Source organism: Ictidomys tridecemlineatus, chromosome 3 (assembly GCF_052094955.1).
Source record: "Ictidomys tridecemlineatus isolate mIctTri1 chromosome 3, mIctTri1.hap1, whole genome shotgun sequence".
NCBI lineage: Eukaryota > Metazoa > Chordata > Mammalia > Rodentia > Sciuridae > Ictidomys > Ictidomys tridecemlineatus.
The window spans coordinates 10,867,303-10,887,666 of record NC_135479.1 but is presented as its reverse complement, the minus strand read 5'-3'; the positions used below and the strand labels follow the sequence as shown (position 1 = coordinate 10,887,666).

The 20,364-nt window shown below is 33.7% G+C and overlaps 1 protein-coding gene across 1 annotated transcript in view; it reads right to left on the bottom strand.

Moving 5' to 3' along the window:
* The window catches only part of LOC120884049 (ATP-binding cassette sub-family A member 6-like), a 52,417-nt gene extending 32,267 nt beyond the window's left edge, over positions 1-20,150 (bottom strand). Inside the window, 15 exon segments of the mRNA XM_040268525.2 lie at positions 753-928; positions 1,513-1,623; positions 3,947-4,005; positions 6,513-6,681; positions 7,849-7,996; positions 8,544-8,729; positions 9,280-9,421; positions 12,751-12,977; positions 13,872-13,975; positions 15,309-15,365; positions 15,368-15,466; positions 17,392-17,596; positions 18,869-18,971; positions 19,471-19,628; positions 20,007-20,150. Of these exon segments, the coding sequence (XP_040124459.2) occupies positions 753-928; positions 1,513-1,623; positions 3,947-4,005; positions 6,513-6,681; positions 7,849-7,996; positions 8,544-8,729; positions 9,280-9,421; positions 12,751-12,977; positions 13,872-13,975; positions 15,309-15,365; positions 15,368-15,466; positions 17,392-17,596; positions 18,869-18,964 (1,779 nt within the window). The 5' untranslated portion in view covers positions 18,965-18,971; positions 19,471-19,628; positions 20,007-20,150.
* Between the last annotated feature and the right edge of the window lie 214 nt (positions 20,151-20,364).

Genomic DNA, 20,364 nt, shown 5'->3' with positions numbered 1-20,364 from the left:
CAAAAAACCTCACCCCCCCCCCGCTGGTACAAAGACCTCTCCACAGGTGTGGCTGTATGCTGGACCGGTAGTCAGTGACGGGTAAGATCCAATTGCAATGGTACCAACCTAAGACAGGAGGCTGACGCCTTGAGGTCAGCTCATCCGATAACGGGTAAGGACCATATGTAATATTGGATAACCTAAGGCAGGCTCGGTCCCTAAGCCAGATGCTTGTTGTTTAAACAGAGAGGGGGAGATGTTGAGAGCCACAGCTGAAGGGGCCCCAGGAAACTTTCAGACTGCCAGCTGATGGTTGGCTCACAGTGGCCCCAGCAACATCTAGCTAATTGGCTCCTCTCTGGTGATGCTTATTGGGCTGTTTCCCTGCCCTTTCAGGCCATGGAGCTGCTCATTGGGGGACTTTTTTGGCTCCGCCCATGTGACCCAGCCAATCGGCCTCAAGAGCAGGAGGATTGTGGGAGGTGGAGAGGCTTGTGGTTTGGAGAGAGGCTTGTGGGAAGCCGGTGGTAGCAGGTGGGCTCTGAGGGTTTTTCCTGAGGAGCTGTTTTGTTTGGCCTGTGTGGTTCTAAAAATAAAGTTCGTTTCTTTTGACAAGTGGCTCCTGAATTGTGCCCAGCCAGACTGTGGCAGACTTCTTTGCCTAAATTTTATTCACAACAGGACTGAGAAATCACTGATAAAAATTCTGTGGTCATGATTTAACTTGGTCAATGATCAGCAGCTTAATTAATCTAAGCATGCCTGTCTACCTCTTGTTCCACTTCCTGTGGTCGAATCCCTTTTATCTTAGCAAACAGGCTGAGATTTTCCTTCACAGTGAGCATGTCGATTTGAACATTATTTTGAGGACAAACACCAGTTATTTTTCTGATTTCCTCCAAGTCTTGCATTTCAGAGAGGTTTTTATTATAGATGGTAACTGATCCTAAGAAAAAAAGTTAAAAATAATTTTATGTTGGCAAGATAATATATTTTATTAATTTGTAGAGATGTTATTCAAGAAAATATTGTCATATTCACAAATATCTAAAATAATGACTTATTAATAATTACTAATCATTTATAAGATAAATATATACTTATAGTGGTACATATTTCCCATGAAATGTCACACAATGAAATAGAAAAGATATTCATGAAATTTGGGGAAATAAGAAATATATTCAAAATCATAGTTTGGGGATGCAACTTTTGTTTATTTGCTTGTTTGTTTCAGTACTGGGGATTAAACCCAGGGTGTTCTACCATTGAGCTATATCCCTGGCCCTTTTTAATTTTCTTTTGACTTAGGGGATCACTAAGTTTCTCAGCCTGGCCTGGAACTTGGATCCTCCTGCCTCACCCTCCAGAGTCACTGGGATTACAGGCGTGTGTCACCATGCCTAGCAGGGAAACAACTTTAGATTAACATTATTGCTCTCAAGCTTTTAAATTTTAAATGAGAGAATCAAACATAAGACCTTGTTATCTTATCAGACATGGTGTTTTGAGAGATATCTCTGTGCTCACCTTCTGTTGGAACAGACAATCCATTAAGGATGTTTAGGAGTGAAGATTTGCCAGCTCCACTGTGACCCAAAATTGCTGTGATCTGACCTTCATATATGTCAAAGAGCACGCCTGTTTTAGCATAAGGTAGTAACATTACAAATAGGAGAGTATTAGACAGGGTGGATCATAAACATAGAACAAGACAATCAAGTTTAATGGTATATTACTCAAGCATTCCAATACCTTAAAGCACACAAAATTCAATATTTACACTGGAGAATTATATTAACTTAAATAATATGTTACTGATACAATAACAACAGTGAAATACATGTCATGATTAAAATGATCCTACTGGTACAGTATACCAATGACTAGGATAACAGTAGCTAATGAAAAGGGTGTCCAAATTGGACCATTATACGCATAAAGGTTAATAAAGTGATCTCTCAAATTTATCAGAAAGTTGAATTATTTAATAAATAATATCGAGACAACTACACAAATACTGTACAAATTTTATGTATGGTGTTGTGAATAAAAAGTACCCAGCGTTTTCAAGAGTAAACAGAAAATAACATTGACGCTCTCCTGAAACTGACCCACATCACTGCAAAAATGAAATGCAAGCCTCAGTTTCCTCATCTGCAAAGTGAGGGAAACATCAAAATACTTTTCATAATTTAAGTGGAAAACATCCATGTAAATTACTTAGTATAATTCCCAGTACATACTGAATTCTCAAAGACCCTTAAGAGTTTTTTGCTATTCTTCCTATGGTTCTTGTTATTATTAATTATGTATGACTGTGAGAGTATAAATTCCTCCAATCATAAAGGGAAATGATTTGAAATATGAGTCAAGAATCTTGAAAATATCATTTCTTTGAATAGTTCTGCCTCTAGAAACTTATCTTCAGGTTATAATTAATGACCTTCATAAAGCCTGAACAAAGATAATCATACTAGTGTTTTCTATGATAGTGAAACTGAATTTTATACACTGGTGTGTTGATAAGTTAATCATGGTATCCATAAAACAGAATGTTATTTAGTCACTGAAAAACAGGATGTAGATAAGGTACTCAGAGTGTATTCTCAAAGGTGCTCCAGAGTTGCCACAGGGACTCTTTCATGCAGAGCACAAAGCATAGAGAGAATGCAGCTTCCCACCTACTCCCTGAAGAACAACTCCACATGGCTCCAATTTGTACATATATTTTCATGTCTTGATCTCCATTTGTTTTCAATTTGTTAAGGTACTGCTAAAAATGGAAGAAATTCTTATGGAAGTAGAAGACGTTTAAACATAATACGAAGTGATGGTTATTTCATGAGTACAAATATGTTGTGATGTGTTCGGAAATTTAAAGTATACATATAAATTACTCTAATATGCTGTTAGCCAAAATTAAATAAGTCACAGATCTAAATGGTATTTGATGAGAAAAGTCTAGCAGGCCTAGAGGGAAGAATAAACTTGCTCACAAAATACATTAATTTCTCAAAGTATAGAACTAATGTCAAAGGAATAAATAAGATTGAGTTATAGGATACTGTATTTGTTAGAGAAGAAACACAGTGTAAATACAATGAAGATAGTCCTTCATTGTTCTTCTCTACCTTAAAAGTTTTTTTTAAAATATTTATTTTTCAGTTTTCGGTGGACACAACACCTTTATTTTATTTTTATGTGGTGCTGTGGATTGAACCCAGTGCCCCGTGCATGCCAGGCGAGTGCGTTACTGCTTGAGCCACATCCCCAGGCCCCCATATTTTTTTTCTTTTTTTTATTGTTTGCTCAAAACATTAAAATGATCTTGACATATCATATTTCATACATTTGATTCAAGTGGGTTATGAATTCTTATTTTTTATCTTTTGTAAATATAATTTCTATTCCACTTAAGGATTATTTTTAATAAAAGAAAATTGTTCTCTAGAAAAAATACTTGCTAAATTTAATGCTTACACAAACCATATTTTTAAGAATATCTAATATCAAAATATATTTGTTCAAAGTTATAAACGATGTTTGTCTCAGCATATTGACTTGCAAATTTAATTCACTATCAATGTTTTTACCCATCCTATTTTAGTTAATTATTGCACCAGAGAGTAAAAACTATGTAAATTCCTTGACTAGGAAAAAATTTTATCAGATTTTAGTCTAGAAGTTATACAAAATTAAAATATTATCTATAGTACAATAATCTAAGAACAAAGTAAAATGACAGTTTTCATTTTATATTCTATTTTTGTTAGTTAATAGACCCATGAAGTATCTAGAGTTTTATAGCACTATTTTAGTAATGATTAATGTCTTAATGGTAGAATTGAATTTGATTATTTATACTTTTTTCTTTTCTTTTTTGTTGATATTTTTAAATCTTGCACATTAAATTTTACATATTTTTGTAATAACAGTGAAAAAATGAAATGTTTTTCTTTACCTTTCAAAGCTTTCACTTTTCCAGACTTTGGTTTATATTCCTTTTTAACGTTTCTAATCCTGAAATAACGAAAGGGATGCTTACTTAGCCAAGACAGAAGTAAAAATAGCATAGATCATGAATAAATCTGCTGTAGAGATAGATGCCACTGGCCACTTGTGTGAAATAAAAGATGGTAATGCCAGGCTAGTCAGAAAGACACGACTTTGCAATGAAATATTTACTCTGACACAGAAAATAAAAGAATCTTTCTAGAAAGTCAAAATTAAACAACTAATAATTTGTTTAGAAAAGTAGGAAACTCTGTAATTATCATTTCTTCCTCTGGTTTTATCCTTCATCTCCCATCCCTTCCTTTCTTATTCAGTAGTCAGAGCCTCTGTCATTTACACCTTCTAGAGTGTTCTAATAGCTTCTAATCCATTCTTACGGTTTCAACACTAACCCAATCTTGACTCTATCCTCTCTTCCCCCGCCCACCTCTATGTCTGTCTGATTCTGGCTGCCTATCTCTCTTTCTCTCTCTCTCTCTCTCTCTCTCTCTCTCTCTCTCTCTCTCTCTCTCTCTCTCTCTCACACACACACACACACACACACACACACACACACACACACAACTAAATCAGAATTATTCAACTTGAATACATTGTAATACCAAGACAACTGATGCCTGTGAACTAACTCAAAGATTCACATTAGATCCATATTAATTGATTTGGGGTGAAGATTGAGGACTGGGATACTATGAAAGTCTCCCAAGTGATTCTAATGTGAAGCTATGTTTGAGAAAAAAAAACTGCTCTAAACTTGCAGATCCAGAACAGATCTCATTTCCTTTCCCACCTAAACCCATTCCACTACCATTCTGGATCATACTTAGCAGTATGGACATTCAGCTGTTTTCTTCATAATTATTGCTCAGACTCATCTATCACCCATGTAACCAATTATATTTCTTGTAAAATTTAACTCTTAAATAGCTATCATGTTGAGACGGTCTCCCTAGATCCCTACTAATCAATCTTGTTTAGTCCTTTATCAGTTCTCCTATTGTATACTGCCTCTAATTTTTTCTCCTCTTCTTAAGTTATCCCTCTTAGAATTTATGCTTTAAAGAGAAAATAGGTTGTTGTTTTTAAAAATCATCTTAATTATTCTTCAACATTCCTCAGGATTTCCTCATGAGCCTCAGAGGGAATATCAAGATTCTTCCATATGACATAAAGCTGCCTCTTACGGTCTCTCCTGTGACATCTTTTGGCATCCTTTGCCTCATGTTTTATGTGTGAGAATCACTAAACTACCTGTTACATGCAGCACCATCCTTAGAGCTATGGTTTTTGTCTGCTAGATGTGCACATGTATAACTCCCACGTGTGTGTGTGTGCGCGCCCACACACACACACACACACACACACACACACATTTACATATACAAAACACCTTAGAACAAAATCATCATTTTACCTTGCTTATTCTTAAAAGGTTGTTCATGGCAGCCTTGTTTATAAAAGCAAAAATCAAAAATAATCAAAGTATCCTTCTTTTAAAGAGAGAGAAGTAAGCCAAGAGACTCATGTCTTAAAATATTACACAAAAGTTAAAATCAGTATGTTAACTATAGTTATCACTATAACTATGGAACAGATTGACAATACCAAATTCATCATCAATGCCACTTATAAAAAGGTATGAAGAGAATGTTACAGTGAAATCAAAGGAAGCTTTAAATGAAAATGATATATCCAATTAAAAATACTGGGCAAGAAACTTAACCTTTCAATAGTTCAATTTTCTAATTTTAAAATAGAGAAAATAGAAGTACCTGCCTTACAAGTTTAATTCTTAGTAAGAATTAAGTACAAGTCTGGTAGATAGTAAGTACTATATAAATATCTGCAAAATAAATGAATTGTTGATATTTAAAGCTCTGATTCCTTGACTTTGCAACTTTGTAGGAAAAAAATCTACAGGGCTTTTTAAAATCCACAAATACTTGGATTCAGTGGTTGTAATTCCAGTAATTCTAATTCAAGAAGGAAATTCCAAGAACACAGATATTTTAAGTGCTCCTTATATGGTCCAGGTACCTACCAATTCTCTTAACAATATTATGAAGTGGATATTACTCTTGTTTCACAGAAGACACTGAGACTTGAGAAACTTACTTATTTTTCCAAGGTTACACATCAAATAAGAAACAATTGTGATGCAAGGCTCTAAGAATTTCTGATTCCAAATTTCTTACTTCTTCCATCTTATAAGCCAGACAAAACTATGAAAGGAAGGGTTCAGAGAATGAAAATAGCAAATATAAAAAGAGGTAGGGCACAAGAGACAGAAGCAGAAAAGCAGACAAGGTGGAGCATGACTAGGTAACATTGTATGGAGAGGGTCGAAGGATATCCTCCTTTCAGGTAGCAGATAGGAGAAACTGGTGGTGGCTGGCCTTGGAATAGTGCAAAGTGATGTTGACCAGTTCCTTTCCCTTCAATATTTGGCCTCAGGCTCACCTCATTGCTATTGGTAACCATTCCTTAGCCCGGTACTCATGAATTATGGTTACCTGATGGCTTCTTTTCCTTGGAATTCAGAAGCTATGGGTTCAAAATAACCATCAGAGGGATGCTCGGGATCCAGGTCTTTCTCAATGACCCTATTATCAGTCCTTCGGTGTCGGAAACAAGATGATGAACTCAGGAAAAATAATGGAGAATAGCGGTGCTCATTTCCATCTAATTAATCAATAGGCAATATAATATCAGATCACTAATATGAATACAAGGTTTCCCCTGAACAATCTAAAATATCATAAATTTTTAAACATCGTAGAAAAATTCTTTCCTTTCCACTTGCTATTATTCAGAAGAAAAGTTGTTAATAAAGTAAACAATGAAAATTCAAAAGAAATAACATTGCAAAAGTTAAAACATATAATGGAACTTTTAACAAAATATAGATCAAAGGTTTAAATAAAATGTGATCCTAAAAGTATTTAGAAGAATGAATGAAATGAAATATTAGGAAAATATAAAATCTCAATATGGCACATAAAAGTAATTAGAAACACCTTTATGAACTTAAACAATTTGACCATAGCAATACAGTGGAACCTAATACTGAAATCCAAGTATTTGCATATAGGTACATGAATGAAATAAACATGAAGAAATCATATTAGTTCAGGATAAATATGGTCGTGTTTTCAATTTTTTTCTAGATTAAAAAATGAAGTAGTATTTGTTATTAAGGGCCATCAGTATAAAACAGAAGTATCCAAAATAGAGAAATACATAATAGTAAATACACAGAATATACAAGCCAATATTAACTGTAGTCAAAGCAGAAAGAATATACAAGAATAAGATTATGTATTGGGAAAGCATTCTGAGTCTAGTGAGTGTGCAGGTATTCTTGGCTTACTGAAATTTTTTGATTGTTTGCAAGATAAAGACAATATGACTGTCTGTAAATATTTCTGTAAATTTGAATAGTACATGATAATGTTGAAAATATTGCTAATCAAATATTTATTAATAAGCATTTCCAAAGCCAAATCACTTTTAGGAAATTTCTGCTTGTTCTGACACAAATCCTAAATATCACTCTTTGAAAATACTTTTCAAGGATACTTGAAAAACTAACATTTCATTACTACATAATTATAATGTTATATAAATAGCATTATCATGTAATTATAACATTATATGGAAGTTAGAAGAATAATTGTTTTTATGTAAAATTTCTTTGGATAACTAAAACTGAAGTAAAAATAAAGAGTACATTAGCTCTGAGATGAGAATTTTTTTTCATTTCTAAAAATAGATTTGCATAACTTTAAGAAAAACTATTTGATGTGATCATTAACTGGAGATGTCAGAGAAAAAAACACCATTACTTACAGGGTAAGATTTTGTCAAAGTACAGTGCCAGCATCAAGTAGATAAGACCATCAAAAGCCAACACAGAAAATGTTGCTAGCATTGTATATGATTCTCCTGAGGGGTCAGGGAAAACTACTCCATTCAAGTTATAATCCAGATGAAGAATCTAAGATTTCAACATAAATCATAATATATCTTTAAGTTAGTAAATATATAAGTTGTATAAAGAATTGTTAGAACTATTACTTTCAGAATTATTAGAATTACTATTATTATTATCATTAGAACTAGAATTATCATTACTAACTAGCTTTTTAAATAACTATTAATTAGTCAAATATATAAATAAGCAAATAAAACAATTAGAAAAAATATCCATTTTATAATGACTAAAAGAAAATTATAAGAAAACTCTGGTTTCTAAAAGACAATGTTCTAAGTATAAAAATTTAAATTAGGACTTGTGCTTGTTTTTATAAAATCACTATGGTTTAGCAAAATGTCTTCAATATAACAAATGAAACAGATCTTAAAAAGAACGTAAGAAACTCCTGAAGCACCTAATTAGTACAACGATAAGAGAACTTTTTCAAAGTTACTTTTAAAATAGAAAACTACTTAAAGGCTCTTGGTTGAAGATAGTGCTAATTATAATAAGTCATGAAATATCAAGTTCTTTTGAAAGTTCAATAATTAATTAGCAATGCTTTTACCTGAGTCATTCCAGCTCTTAAGGCGAAAGGGCTACAAATACTCAAAATCCACTGTACAGATGGAGGAAGTTGTTTATAGAAGGCAGTGAATCCCACAAACCCCCAAAAGAGGGTGAGGAGAAACACAAACAAATTTGTGAGGACAGCTTTCTGTAACAGCACGCTCATCAGGAATGATAGAGCTAGCTGAAAGAGAGAACACACTTATTTAGCTACAGCAGACATTTAGTTCACTGAGAACCACTGGTATAAGGATCTCTATATATCATGAAAAATATTTAACAGTGAGAATGAACATAGTAAGGCTTAGTGATTCTGTTCTGCTCACAGTTGTTGTTGTTGTTGTTGTTCTTTTTTTTTTTAAGGGGATCCTTATTGACCTTACTCAGTGGACTTTTGTTGCTGAGGAAATGGGCGGAAGCTGAAAGATCTGAGGATATGGTACAAATATAAACTCGGAAAAATTAAAATGAATTAATATTCTAAGGAAGGGTTTCTATCTACACACCTACTGCTGAAATCATTCTGGCAGGTAGAAGAATTAGAGGCTCTTGTTCAGAGAAGAAAGAGGAAGTAGCATGGAATAAATTTAGGAGAGTGATAACTAGGAATGGCTACAATGGCACACACACTGGACATAAAAGAAGGGACTGTACTAACCTACAGGGACACTAATATTCACTATTTGTAGCTAAGAACTCAAGTGTAGACAGTGTAAATAAACATATAAACTTACCAAAGACAAGCCATATAAGAATAAGAGTGTAAATATGACCATAAAGCCAGTCATGAGTATAACTTGGGTGGATGTTATGATAATTGTAATGAATATGGAAATGATGAAGATGAAGGTGGTATACATTAAACCCCAGGACAACCTAAGCAAAGACAAAAAGTTACTTAAATTATTTTAACTTCCTTAAGAAATGTTTTGGATATCTAAAGTCATCTAAAGAATAACAATGACTCCCCTTATACCTGTAACCTAGGTTAATAGCTATAATATCAATATGACAGAAACTCACTGCACATCCATTTCCTGATTATGATTCTCCCATGAAAGTAACCAGTTTTCTAAATGTACTGTTCATAATTCTCACATAGTTTGATTGCCTTATCACAGAAAGATGATGGATATTGAATACTGGCACAGGCCCAACCAATGGGAAAGGATACCACAACCAATTAAAAGACTGTGTAGAGCACCATGGCTTTGCTGATGCCTACCAGTTAGGCATCAGCTCTATAGGCATGCACAGTATAAATAATATGAACGTAATATAAATAGTACTGTATTTATTCTTCTGTGACTTGCCTTCATCATTTGACATTAACAATATTACACACTGCTATAGAATAGTTTATAGCTTGAATATATCCTAGTTTTCTCCTGCCCATGGACATTTAGATTTCTTCCATTTGTTTTCTACAACAACATTGCTAAGAATTTGTCTTTTATGGGAAAATGCATAAGAACATCTCTAAGATGAAGTTGTTGAATTAAAAAAGATAAGCATTTGGTATCTTCAGCTTTATTAGATATTATCAAATTGTCCTAATTGTAGAATTGGAAGGAAACTTAACAGATGCTGGTCAAATAACTCAAGTCTAACATCAGGGATATATGATAATTATTAAGGGTCTCCACAGGTAGCACGTCCACTCTCTTTAATAGTTGAAATCCATACCTTCACTAATCCTATGTATTCTTCCTATTCATACTCATGATTTCTTTACTGCAACTGACATGAATTATAGTATACCTTTACATTTGCATGCTGCTTTGTGTGTGCCCGTGTTCCCATTTTTATGAGTATATATTAGACACAGTATCAGATTTTAGATCTAGAAAGACTACAGTGTGCCTTATCCCAAGGGCCTTATTTTATAAATAATAAAGCTGCAATCCTTGTATTAGTTAGTGGCCTTATTCAGGGCCACAAAGTAAAACCAGTATCAAGGCGCATATGTAGCACTCTCTCTCTCCAGAGTTTGTCCCTCTACTTAAAACTGCATAATTAAGAATATAACAACTGAAGAATATAAAAAAAATATTAAAACCAGGACCTTGATTCAATATGTCCCAGTAGAACATGCATATACTAGATTTATGATTTACTTGACTTTTTAAATTTCACATCATTACAATGATTCAGCCCGTGGGAGAAGCATCAGCAATTTTGAAAAGCATAACACATTCTTCAGAATCCACTTCCTGAGTACAGAAGGGAACTACTTTAAGTAGGAATTGAAAAACCACAATGTAGGAGAATTACAAGTGAAAGAGATTATAATATTACCTAAAAATAGAACCAGTTACAGGAGTGAAGAAAGGAATCTTGGGAGAGATATAAAACTACAAAAACCCTCATGCTGAAAATAAAGCAATTTAGAGATCATATTAAAGAATAAATAGTGATTACTTTTCACATTTATGATATGAGTAAAAGAGTGTTATACAATTTGTTTCAAATAGACATATTTGGAACTTAGTAGAAACATTTCAGGATCTTTTTCTGTCTTTGTTTTAAGGAGATATATATATATATATATATATATATATATATATATATAGAGAGAGAGAGAGAGAGAGAGAGAGAGAGAGAGAGAGAGAGAGAGATTTATTTTGCTAAATTTTAGGTGAATGCATACCAAGAAATCATCCTGAGAATGAATTCACACCTACATGTGTAATACTTTTCTGACTTTAATATTGGATTGACTGGTACCTACCTGATCTCAGGTGACTACTGTCATTCTGTTCCATAAGACATGCCCTGGACTTAAAGTAGGTGTTAACCCCTTTTATAAGAGTTCCCTCTCTCTTCCACCTAACAGATTTTGTGATTGGCTATTTCTGTTTCTAAATGTTTCACTACAAAAAAAGTATTTTCTCTATCTTAAGACATGATTTCCTCTTTTTCTATTTCACAATTCATTCATATTAGAATTAAAAATCACTGTTAGTAAATATATTTTATAGCTAATAAAAATCTCTTACACCTTCATTTAATTTCAGGGAATATATGGCCTTTAAAGGATTGTTCAAATAATAATTTTTATCCATTCCAAGTAGTTCCATATGTATAAAGAATATTTCCTTGATATGAGGACCAAATAGAGATTCGAAAAATATGTTTATATTTTCTTTGGGGTAAAGTTAATACATTATTTTTCCTTTTCTCCTTTTTCTAGGCAGTATGAATTTTGTCACTGAAGTCTTGCAAAATTGTGTTTTGACTTTTTGGGAATGTAGAGCTTGCGTGATTTTCACTTCTATCTACTAATCTCTTCTATTAATGTTTTTTTTTTTGAGAGAGAGAGAATTTTTTAAATTTTTTTTAGTTTTCAGTGGACACAACATCCTTATTTTATTTTTATGTGGTGCTGAGGATTGAACCCAGTGGCCCACGCATGCCAGGTGAGCGCGCTACAGCTTGAGCCACATCCCCAGCCCCTCTATTAATGTTTTACCTATCTTTGTTTCTATGTAATTATTTGTTTCACTATGATATAAATACATAAGTATATACATTCAGATATGTATATGTGTTTATATATGTGTTTAAATTAGAACATATATATTTCAAAATTTAAATTATGTGTGGAATGGGGCAAGATATAAATACTACTATATGAAGCAAATGCTCTTATGAGGCCCCTCCTACATGTCAGTGTAGGTGTTGTATTTCCTGGGCACATTCCATATGCTACTTCATTTAACAACATATGATATTTCCTTGCTCAAAAAAATATATGCTTGGGGCCCAGTCTCTGAACATAATTTAGCCTTAATGGGACCACACTTTTGTCTTCAACATGAGGCAGCAGGGAGAAATCAGCTGATAGTTGTGGGTAGATCAATTAGGAGAGGTGTCTTCAGGACACTTTGGGAAAGTCACACGCTCAATGTATACCTGTAGCTGGGCAACACTTTTTCATTTTAACTCTCCTTGTTTACAAACTGGAAGGGAGTTCTTCTATCACAGAGTTACCTTAAGATATTCATGGCATAGAAAAAATTGCTCAGCAAATTGTAATCATTATTTTCCATGACAAAATTTAACACAGACTAAATCAAGGAGTCAGAGCAAAAGATAATGTAATTACTGTATCAAGATTAAACAATGGTATTTTGAAGCAATAACTTTTTTTCTGCTTCAGAGTTTCCATTTATTAACTGGAACTACTTGAATGTATCACTCACCAGAAAGCTGAATCATGTAGACCCATCATTTTCATCAGTTCCTTACACTTTTTCCTCTCTTTTGTAATATTGAGTGATACAAAATATGTAAATGGGAAAAAATAAAGCAAACAGTATAAAATGAACATCTCACGTTGAAAAATGTCTTTAGAAATAAAAGGTAATGTCTTCATATTTATGGCAGTGACTGACATCAACTCATCTATCACAGAGTGATTTGTTGTGACCTAAAGAAGGATTTAAAAAAATATGAATCTTTATTTAAGAAACAAAATTGGTGAAATCAGCATCAGTGTTGCAGTTTGTACTTATAACAATTTCAATATTCTACTGTTACTATATAAGATTTTACATTAGGGGAAAATGAGTGACTAGTAAAATGGACCTCTCTGTAAATTCCAGCAGTTTACTGTGATTTTAGAACTACTAAAAAACTAAAAGTTTGAAAATACTCTGGAAGCTCAGACAGGAGAAGCTTGAATTAAAGCCAGCGTCTGCAACATAGGGAGACACTGTCTCAAAAGAAAAAAAAAAAATGGAAAGGTCTAGGGATGTTGCTCAGTGGTTAAGCACCCTTAGGTTCAATCCCTAGTACCAAAAAACAAGTCTAAAAATAGGCAGTGTTCTCTTGTCTGAACACCTGCTTCATTATATGAAAACCTGAGTATACATCACCGCTTTGGTTTGAATGGGACCCTTCTATAAATTCACATTGCAACTTCATCACTGTGATGATATAAGGGGTAGGCCTTTGTGGGAAGTGATTAGATAACTATCCTCATGAATGTGGTACTACCCTCATGGATGAATTAGTGCCTTATCAAGGCCTGTGGGGAACCAACTAAGGCCCTTTCTGCCCTTCTGCTCTTTCACCATGTGAGAACACTTAGATGGTGACATCTGTGAGGAACATAGACTCTCAGTTTTCTAGCACTTAGATCTAGCATTTTACAGGTTCCAGAACTGTGAAAAACAAATTTCTGTTCTTTTTAAATCACCCAGTCTCAGGTAGTTGATAAATCACAGCATAAATGGACTAAAAGCATCAACTTTCACAACAATCATGATGCCCTTGGGATTAGTTTACATTGAACATTAGACCTTCTCAGGTGGGTACTTACTTCTATAATAGCAGCATTAATGATAGTCTGCAAAGTCACAAATCCTCTATCCCAGTATCTGGACAATACACATGAATATTCATCATATATTTCCCAACAATGATCTGTAAGCACAAAGAAAAGAATAACCATCAGTATGGGACAAAGACTGTTGGACACTAAGAAGCAAGAATCTAAGAGAAGACAATACAGGGGAGACTTTGCCAGTCAGAATATTTAACTACACAGAAGAAATAAGCATATGAAAGTTTAAAAAAGGTAATTTTATTCATGAAGACCACAGATTCATAGAAGATATTAGAAAACAAAAAGTAAATAAAAGGAAACACTGTGTTCCATGCTATTTCTCAAAATATTAAAAACACCCCAGCCCTACAACTTTCTTTGCACTCAAATGTTCTCCTTTTAGATGGACGTATGGCTCACTTCTTCATCCTGATCTCCTCTCAAGTAACTTCATCAAACAGGTCTTTCCTGATAGCTATATATAAGATATATAAAATAGCTCTTGAGTTCTTTATCTTATAACCTGGCTTTGTCATACTTTGTGGTGGGTATGATTTTTCTCCCATCCCCTGTCCCAATTAGCATGAGTAGGAAAGAACTGATTCTACTAGTCCCATTGCTTCTGCTTCCTAGAGGGTCTTCTAATCTTTTGCCCTCTCTCCCTTTCAGCTGCCTCCAGCATCAGCTCAGCCACCTGTCAGCTCACTGGCAGGATTCATTACATTCTCCCTGAGTCCTTTACAATCTATTCTCTGGCTGCATCAGGAATGCTATCTTAGTCTTGGAAACCTAATCACAACCTTCGTTGCCTCAACTGAAGTACCTCAAGGGCTATCCAATGCTTGAGGTCTATGAGATGCCAGAAGATCCAACCTGACTCGATCCAGCTTCCTCTGCCCATCATATTCCTCTTCAGTATCTTCGAGATCTAATAAGAGATCCCCTTTCTCCCTTCAGGTCTTTCCCATTTGCTTTTCCTCTTTCTGCCCCCTGAAAGCAATGTCTTCTGGTCTTGGTTTAAACATCCTTTCCCTAATTCCACAGTTCACCAGGAATACCAGTCTAAGTCCCCACAAGAACCTTTCCTTGCACTTGTCCTTAATTCTTCAACATCTGACTTTCCTGATAAATTGGAATTTCACCTATCATGGACCCATCAGCAGACCTGTCAGTCTTGATCACACCTGCATCCTTCCAGTCATATACATGCATGCTCAATAGATATATGTTGAATTATTCTACAGGTTTTTTTTTTTAGAATCAGCTTCTACTGAGAGGCTAGTTTATCTAGTTTATCTTGGAATAAGTTCAACAATAAATGTTATTCTATTTTCTCCTGTGCCATTGAAAAAATCTATATTGCCCATCCCCACCTGTTCCTATGTTGAAAACATGAAGACAGACATAATTAAATTTTATATGAAAAGTCACCTGTTAAATCATCTCTCAAAAATGGAACATCATATCTTCGAGAAACTTTTAACTTGAAGAGAAAGTGTCACTAAAGATAATTCCCATTGCATGCGGGAAATACTCAAAAAGTACTTCATCCATATCTTTTTTATCTGGTACCCCAATGATTCTCGTTCCTGCAAATTATAAGGTAAAAATAGTCATAGAAAATTGTAATTGAGTTTCCTCAACACAAAATATTCAACTGTCTTCACATGTTTTTATTAGTCTCAACACTAATATTATTTTCCATTTAAATCAAACTTGAAATAAAAGTCAAGTGGACATTTTTATTTTAATTCTTCAGATTCCAGAATCAGGAGATATATATGAGAATGAAGTGTTTTCTTTTTTTAAATGACAGGCATCAGGGAAAGTTTTATGTATACAAAAAAATATTATGGTGGGATTAGTCAACATTATACAATGAAGTTATGAAAACTTAGAGGCAATTGTAGTCACTCTACAGCTGAGTATTCCAGATTCCAGATTCACTAAAGAAAAGAAATTATACGACCTTTGTCCTATGCAGAAACCAAGATAACAAACAACTCTATTTATAACAACCAGAAGCTTCACTTGTTAGAAAATAAGTATTAAAGACACTTCTCAGAATATGATATATAATCAATCAACAAATATATTTTAAAAATGTTCATCATCACTAGCAATTAGAGAAATGCAAATCAAAACCATTCTAAGATTTCATCTCACTCCAGTCAGAATGGCAGCTATTATGAAGACAAACAACAATAAGTGTTGGCGAGGATGTGGGGAAAAAGGTACACTCATACACTGCTAGTGGGACTGCAAATTGGTGCAGCCAATATGGAAATCAGTATGGAGATTTCTTGGAAAATTAAGAAAGGAACCACAATTTGAACCAGCTATCCCTTTCCTCAGTCTATACCCAAAGGACTTAAAAGCAACATACTACAGGGACACAGCCACATCAATGTTTATAGCAGCACAATTCAAAATAGCTAAACTGTGGAGCCAGTTTATACACACACACACACACACACACACACACACACACACACACACACACATACACACACACACAAATAGAACATTACTCAGCAATAAAAGAGAATGAAATCCATTTGCAGGTAAATGGATGTAGTTAGAGAAGATAATGCAAAGTGAAGTTAGCCAATCCTGAAAAACCAAATGTCGAATGTTTTCTTCGATATAAGGAGGCTGATTCATAGTGGTATAGGGAGAGGGAGCATAGGAGGAATAGATGAACTCTAGATAGGGCAGAGGGGTTGGAGGGGAAGGGAGGGGGCATGGAGTTAGAAATGATGGTGGAATGTGATGATCATTATCCAAAGTACATGAATTGGTGTGAATGTACTTTGTATACAACCAGAAATATGAAAAATTGTGCTCTATATGTGTAATAAGGATTGTAAATGCATTCTGCTGTCATATATAAATAAAAATAAAAATTTTTAAATTTTGAAAAAGAGTAAATAGATTCAAATCTGCTTGCTCATAAATAAAATATACAGTTTGTTCATCTTGGTTATAAAAAGACATAATTTAAAATGAAGACCTCTAAAGATGTTTATGAATTGAACTATATTCAGAAAAGAACAACCTTTTGATTATACTATGTGTAGAAAAAAGCAATCTTCAAATTATCTATCTTTTCATAGTTATGAGATTACTGTTATATAATTAATATCTAATCTTTTACTGAGTTTTTTGTTTATGAGCAATACATATTAATCATTGTATTTCCATGTTAAAACCATAAATATTTACCAATGGTTATATTTCTCCCATTTATTACTCTGCAAATATGAAATTATAAATCTGGTGTTTCATTACTTTCCAGTAGGAATGTGGGCCTCCCTAAATCTAACTCTCATCAAAGCTAATTGTTCTGACTGCCCCCCCCCACCACCAAAAACAACCTAACAAAATTGTATGCTATCTTGATGCTGAAATTGTTAGCAGAATATATCATTGTCACCTCAAATTAACATGTATACATCTTTTCAAAAATTATGTACTGATATCAGTAATGCTTTCTTGCCATTAGTACACCTACCTTTCATTAAGGGAACAAATGCTGTTGTATTCATTATCTTCTGCGTTATGTTAGAGATTGGCATATACACAATTATTATAGAAGAGATATTAAATTTGTCTATCCTTCCCAGATCTTGAGGAGGTATCTCAGGTAACTGGGCATTTTCTCTGACTCCTGAAAGCAGACCCACATACAGTCCTAGCAGTATTGGGAGGCCCCATTCCTATAAAATATTTGACAAAAAGAAGGAGGAGGAAAGAGACGAGCTTAGATAATTTCTTTAAAGTCAATCAATATCAAAGAACTGTTGATGACAAATTTCAGTTTTCCCATATAGCTGGCCTCTTTCCATTCTCCACTCTTCAAAGCAAGGAAAATCCAATAAAAGATAAATATTAAGTTAATATCCACATATATCCTTCTCAGATGCTAGAACTAAACTTTTGCACTAATTCATGAACTACTTCAGAAGCCATTTGAAACTAACAGGACACCTAATTGAGTGCTCATCTCTGAACTCCTAGGCAGCCAATTCAAGATTCCATGGGGTATTCCAGAGAGGGTTCATGAGGCAAATAGTAATGTTTTCTCTGTTATGATATCCTCATATCAAAAACTAAAGGAAATAAGAAGGAACTGAGTTTTAAGTCTCTCTAGTGAATCCACAATGTCAAAAACCTCTTTGTCCTTTAATATCATGCTAGACTAGGTTCCCTGCCTCCTAAAATTAAGTGAGACCAAATGTTTGAGTTCCAACCAGTAGGATGTGGATAGAAGTGATAACATGCTACTTCCAAGCCTGGCTTGGGAACCTTCACACAACCTTCCATACTCTATATCAAGTCTTCCTTTTTCTCATCTACTGACTGGATGCAGAGGATTCCATGCAGGTCTATAAGCCCTGGCAAGATAACCAGTCTCTAGTAGAAGAAGCCTGGGTCTCTGAATGACTGTGTAGAAAAATTGTACCATCTACTCAACCTACTTCTCCACTACAACCTTCAGATTACAACAAGAGAGAAACAAATCTTTTCTTTGTTAAGCCACTGAGATCTGGGCTAGTTACCTGCAGTTAGCCTGCTGCCTGATGCAAACCCATAGTGGTGTGACTTGAAAATTCTCAGAAATAATCTTTAGGTAGAAAATTAACAGTCTTAAATATGAGAATATAAAATTAACATTTCTCAATTTATGCTAGGTCAATTTTATTTCAATTTCTTGATTCTAAGTGGATAACACGGTAGCTTTAACTGTTCATATAATTTACCATTTAATTAAAAGTACACTGAATTTCTCTTTAAAAATATGAGTAGTATTGTTACTCTTTACAAATCTAGGTTATTTTTCAAGGACTGTTATGCATTTTTCAATTAAACAAATACAACTAGAGACAACCTCAAAAATCAACATATCTGGTCTGTTATCTAAAGCGTAACATTTGAAATCATTAAGCAACAAAATAAAACTGGAGAAGGAGACAAACTGTCTTACATACCAATGCACTTTCTCTTTTCATCCTCCATTTCTTAAGAAAATTCTTACACAGAAGAGCTTGAGTTTGCTGATACACACTTATCTGTCTTATTCTCATTTTGCCTCTTCATTAAATAAACAAAGAGAAATAAACCAGAAAAAATAAGCATACTAAGAAAAATCATGATTATATTTTTGAGTAAAATATTTACTACTTCTAAAAATTGTAAAAAAAAAGGATTTAAAATTGTATTGCGATAATTCATGACTAAAGATTCACCTCACATATATTCACTTTATCTGGGGGAGTGAGAGATGGTGGAGAGGTAGAGTGATTTGTTTTCACATTTTTCAGCAACAGAATTCTACACTTTCTAGAAAAACTATCATTTGAGTTTAGAACCTGTAACTTCACTTTTTTGACCTTTCATAGTAGAATTCAATAATGTGAATAATTAAATTATATCTCTTCCTATTAATAGTCATTTCTTGCTCCTTGCACTTTAATGAAAATCTCAAAGCTAATCAAATTAATGTCAAAATTCAGATTACTTCAGTTCATGTGAATAATAAGTAACATTCATTATTTATGACCCCAGTGAAATATTTTCTTGTAGTATTTACCTTCAGATTGGAGTGGACAACTTTTAACAAAAAAAAATTAGGCTGTGGGATCACTATCAGGACTCAAAGTGCATAAAATTCGATTCTGAGACACAGGAAGAATAAAACAATTTCCTTTAAATTTCTCAGGTTAGTCGCTGAATAATTCAGGAAACAAACTGTGAAACAAGTTTTAAAAAGAAGAAGAAGGAAAGAATGAATTATATGGGAAAGTAATTTCACCGGAGTGTTCTCAAACAAACATAAGTCATTTTTGTTTTTCAGTTTTTTATAATCTCCAAATTTAATTATTCTTTCAGATTTGCATATCAAAATATTTATGCAATTCTCTATTGGTGAAAACAGAAGTAAATTTTGCTATTTTCCTATATTTTACTGTTATATTTACAGGATAAAAGTTGTTTGGGAAAAAAATAGAAAAAAATTAGTCATTAAGTCTTCAACATGAAAACATCTAAAAATTATGATTTTAACAGTGTCCACCCACATATTTGGCATACTACAGGAAAAAAAAAAAAAAAGAAAGCTTTACTTACTGTCAGGAAAATTAGAAAAACTCCTCTGGAAATGGCAAATCACAGTTCTCTTGTACCTAGTGTAACAATGAAAACTTTAAAATGTATTGCTGCTGCTACATTTATTACCTAAGTAGGTGGCTACTCCTAGCAGTTCTTACTCAGATTGGCTTCTACAGAGGGGTGTAGTCAAGCCAAGCGGCACATGATGAACTTGTTTTGTTCTCTCTCCTTTTAACCCCTAAACCAATTATTCTGCAGGGAAATGACTATTCAGTGATTGGTTGAGAATAAAATATGTTTGTTCATCTAGTTTGTTCATCTAGTCTTTCAACTCCAGGGATAGGGGAGAAATGGTAAATAAGGAAAATTGTACTAG